Source organism: Nannobrachium achirus (genome assembly GCF_963921795.1).
Source record: "Nannobrachium achirus genome assembly, chromosome: 8".
NCBI lineage: Eukaryota > Metazoa > Chordata > Actinopteri > Myctophiformes > Myctophidae > Nannobrachium > Nannobrachium achirus.
In genome coordinates, this window is record NC_137817.1 from 34722616 (window position 1) to 34727926 (window position 5311).

At 37.2% G+C, this 5311-nt stretch overlaps 1 protein-coding gene across 1 annotated transcript; it reads right to left on the minus strand.

The window, feature by feature from the left end:
- Positions 1 to 4056: 4056 nt before the first annotated feature.
- On the minus strand, positions 4057 to 4992 carry LOC308289858 (olfactory receptor 52N4-like; the record flags this gene model as incomplete). The annotated part of the gene is made up of 1 exon (XM_080731628.1): positions 4057 to 4992. The coding sequence occupies one exon, from the start codon at positions 4990 to 4992 to the stop codon at positions 4057 to 4059; it is 936 nt and encodes a 311-aa protein (XP_080587754.1).
- Between the last annotated feature and the right edge of the window lie 319 nt (positions 4993 to 5311).

The window sequence follows — 5311 nt, forward strand, 5'->3', positions numbered from 1 at the left end:
ATGTAGAACATTTTAGTTTTTTTGTCTGTCATTATCGTGTTAACACATGTCTGCATAGTAATAGTTTATTGCCAGATTCTTTTCTCATTCATCATCATGTAGATAATGAAAAGAAGATGTACAATAAAGAGTTCAACTGTACGACTAGAACACAGCCTAGGCTACCTTTATGTTTTGGAAGTTTAGAAGTCTAAAAACAAGTAAAGGAAATTGTACCATACAGTATAGCCAGGTTCCACACAGGGTGCTGTTCAAACTCACTGCTCCTGATAGTAAGAATAAGTTAAATGCAGAGGTAGAATTTCAGTTACAGTATGTGATAATGTACTTGGCAAATACAATAGCAACATCGATAGCAATAAATGATAAGGAAATCATCAACTGTGGATTTATTGTTCATTCAACTATCTATCCTCCATCCATGAGTAACATTTTATTAGTTATTGGCTTGTGTGAGAACTCACATTCCTTTCTGTTCCTTTTCATGGAGTGTGGTTAATTAGTTCCTCACAGAAATAGCAAGTTTCCTGACACATTAATAAACCAACCGATGGCGATAGTAGTCGAGCTGGTGTGTTCTGCATCAAAGATGAATACCAACTGTTGAACTATTATGACATCCAGAATAAGGACGCAAGGATTCATGTGGTTAAATCCCTGTAGATGTACATGAACTGCTTTGTTTGTTTGTTCTCCCACAGCCTTATGCACTTAAATAAACTTTATATGGCACTTTTCAAAACAGTGTTACAAAGGGCTTGTGCTTTCACACCAGACATTTTAGAGCAGGGGTCAGCAAACTTTTTGAAATGAAGTGCCATGTTTTTATTTTCTACGTAGTTGGTAGGCCAGGTCAACATACATTTCAACACCCCATCAAAATTCTGACATATTTTGATTGTCATGACATTGTTATAACACATTAGACTCTAGAGCACTAGCCCATCTACGGTACCTCCCCGACTCCCTCCCCACAGTTCCCAGTCAAAGTTCAGAATTTTAATGAATGTATAATTATTTGCTGCAAATTGGGCGACTAAATTGAATTGACCACCTCTCACACTTCTGCCAGTGTGCCAATCACCCTCCCCTGTGCCAATGTTGGCACCTGTGCCTTAAGGTTGCCTACCCCTGTTTTATTGGTATTTAAAAGTCCTTAAATTGTCACTTTAGAAATGTGCAGACACCCTCTATAGTCTATACACTTAAAATTTATGTTGGTTTGTTTACTGTTGAGTGAGAAAACAATGTTGTACATTAAGTCAATCATCTTGGAGTGGGGACCCCTCAAAATAATGTGAGGACCCCATGGGGGTCCCGACCCACAGGTTGAGAACCACTGCTTTAAGTAATACTTCCCAACCTACTAAAAAGCAAAGTGAATTGTTAGGATAGAATGTTTTGTTTTGAAATTAAAAGTGATTGATGAAAAGTAATCAAGGACAAGATAAAATGTTCAAGGACAGGTTTTAATTTGGCTATTGGTTTGTAAGTCTGTTCATCATGATGTATCATCAACATTTAAATGCTGAGCAGTCAAATGACAAATTTGAATGCTCAGCTGAGAGTCAGCTGACAAATGACAGTCAAATAATGAGCAGTCAAATAAATGTATCTAATCTTTCAGAAACAGCATACACATAATGTGACAGATATCACAATGAATTAAATCTTGTGACATCCAGTCCCTGACAGCAGCGGCAAACGTGATGATACTGGCACAAGAATGTAGCATTGTGGCACAGAATATGCAACCAATGAAGCAGGTTAAACAATCCACAAAGGATTGTGAACATAATTATTTTGAAGGTACACCCTTAAAAATCCTGGGTTAAATTCATTATTCAACTGCTGGGTTTAAGTTGTAGACAGAATTGGGTTAGCTTGACAGAATTGGGTCCGAAATTGGGTTAGTTTGACCACATTGGATTAAAAATATTTAAAATCTTAATCCATCTGTTGGGCTGTAGTTGCCGCCCCAACACCATGAAATAAAACGAATTGATTTCATAAAACAATTGTTGGGTTGGGCTGTTGGGTTCAGTTTGATCAACACATGGGTTAGTGAATTAAACCACTATTGGAAAAAACAGAAACCATGACTGAGATAGTCCAGACAGACACCTACAAACAGGGGTGCTATTTTGTTGGATTAAAGGAGTAGTTCACCCCCAAAATGACTTTTGTTCTATTGATTAGTCACGCCATGGAGACTAGAGTTCAATAATATTTTTAGTTTTTTGTCACATTCCTACAGTAAGACAAAAATGTGATAACAATAAATGTACCCCCATTCGTTCCGGATAGGGACCCGTTTCGAAACGGGTCCCCATGCGGAATCAATGGGGGTAAATTTACTCGAATCAAATTTTTGTCTGACAAAAACCAAAAAATATTATTGAACTCTAGTCTCCCTGGCGTGACTAATCAATAGAAAAAAAAGTCATTTTGGGGGTGAACTACTCCTTTAAGCTGCATTTATATACTAAAATTAGAGCGACACAGAGAAGATTAAGATGATGCACCAGCATAAGGTTCTGTGTATTGTTCTAATTTGTGTCATACTTTTATGACTCAATGCAAAATCTACTCAGCCTGCATTCCTTCATGAGTAGATTGAACATAAAATAAAAATTACGGCAACAAAGGACAATAATGTAGATCTGATCCCATCTAAGTCAGTCTGGATGAGTTAATGTGTGCCTTGATTTTGCATTACAAATGTGTAAAAGTGTTCAAATATATCCCAGTCAGCGAGGCACAGACATTAGTATGCTGATGCACAGAAGCAAAAAACTAACTTTAACTTTAATTATGACAATTTCAGGAGACTCAGACAACATAAGGATGTTTGTGCTATTCTATTACTAATGCACTGGATGATAGTAATGAGCCTCCATTTGACACTGAGTTACTGCACACAATAATCATAGATTTACAGTTGACTTATTCAGGAATCTTCTTGTGTTTTTTGCATTCAACACCTACCGGTATAGGCTAATATGATACTAAATTCCTTCCAGGTTTTTACATTGTAGGATTTGGTCTAATGAAGATCCAGTAGCCTATACAGTAATGTATGCTAATTTGCAAATTTACCACTTTTCAACCCAGCATCCCTATTTTGGATGGACGAGCAGAGGCTAATGAAAATGTACCCCTAGAATATTGACGTGTTACTTGAAAATATAACTACACACTAGAAACTCCCATGTACTGTAGAGTATCTGTAGAGTATCTTTAGCAATATAACAATGTGTGTTTTTTTTTTTAATTAAAGCTATACTTCATCATCGCACAAAAGTAGTGAAAACAGCAGATCTACAAGCACACAACTCCACATGATGCGTTGTAGATCTGCTATTTTCACTACTTTTCACTACTAAATCTTTTTTTAAATAATAATAAAAAGGGTTTTGGACATACAAGGTTTCCAACTGACAACAACAACATGTTGCATGGAAATCTAGATACTGTAGACAGACATGTATTGATCCCTGTGTGGAAAATTCAGGCGTTATAGCAGAAACAGCAGCTATAGGTAAATAGAATATCTAAGCGTACAGAGATTAAAAGAAGAAGAAGAAGAAGATGAATAGACTTGAGTCTGACCTTTGCCATCTGCACTTGGCCTGGCTGAGTTTACATAATGTATATTCTTTCTATCAATAAATACATATAATGCAAGTATGACGTACATTCCATCACCTGTGTCTTTATATGCATGCATATACAGTAATGAATCCCCTATGAATGTCCAGACAGTACAGCGACAGTGGATATGAGAGCAATATACAGTATGTAGAGAATCAGCCGGCCTACAATAGTGGGTATCTGGATAATATAATGTACAGTCTATCAATGATGAGTATGATGAGTAAATAGTATGATGAGTAAATAGTACAGTCTATTAACAAAGAAACAATCACAAGAGTGATCCTTAACTGATGCCTGTCACCTTGTACTTCCCAGACTGAATGTGCAAATGTTATCCTGTAGCAATCCTGATGCTGGTCAAATAATTGCCTTTCTTTCAAGACTTGATTTAAACAAGTATTAGGATTGAGTCACTTTTCTGTTTAGAATTTGTACGATTTTATCTCGTAATGTCTTTGTTTGCATTCCATAGATAACTGGATTTAAATTAGCCGGAACAACATGAAATAAAATATAGGCAATTTTCCTTAGATCTGGATATTTTGGGAAGCGATGTAGAATGATGGTTAAAAACCCTGTCCAGAGCATAATTAGATAAAGGACAAGGTGACTAGCACAGGTTTGCAATGCTTTGCTATTCAAGTCTTTGTTTTTCTTAGTCCAGCAGATGACAGCAATCCTAAAATAGGTGATTGCTATGCTTCCCATTGAAGAACCAAACAACATTACAGTGAAAATCAGACCATACACATTGTTGATAGACACGTCCTCACAAGACAGCTTAAACAACGACGCGTTGTCACAGTATGCATTTTGTATAACAGACCTACAGCGGGACAACCTGACAGTGAGCCCTATCAGAATGGACACCAACAATACTGAAGCTCCCCATGCAGATGTCGACAGTGCAATCACAGCCCTAGTAGTCATAATTGACCCGTACCTCAGTGGGTGAACTATTGCCACGTATCTATCAACAGCCATAATGATCAGTATCATATGTGAGGCTGAGCCAAATGTGTGGCTATAAAATGCTTGAGCGACGCATTGGTTGTACGTGATGAACCTCTCTGTTGATATGATGTCGGTCATGAGCCGTGGCAGTAAGACTGTGTTGCCTATTAGATCATTGATAGACAGGTTGCAGAAAAGGAGGTACATTGGCTGGTGCAAGCTCCTCTCAGTGATGATGAGAATGAGCACGGCAATGTTGGAGACGAGGAGGCTAAAATAAACAAACAGCAGCAGGAAAAACAAAGGGTACGTGAACCGTGGAGAAATGTCAAAGCCCTGGATTTCCAGGACACCACTTGGAACTGTGTTGTTGCCGTCCATCCTGTTTAATGCTGAATATAAACCTGTAAAACAAGTTATTGTTATGGTTGAGGCAAGGTATTAGAAGAAGAATTCAGCTATATAAAAACCTACAACTAGAACAAGCAAACCAACACAAAATACAACTTTTTTGTTGGTTCAAACCATAGCTTTAGTGAAATAAAAGTGCTGAATATATGGTTTTATGCACTGTGTGAAGCATCCTCTGAGCAGTGTTTTCCTTTTATTATAGGTAAAGTACAATTACATTATAAAGTGCAATTCACTGATGCCTGATTGTTGTATATTGTATCATGCAATTTGCAAAGAAAATACTCAG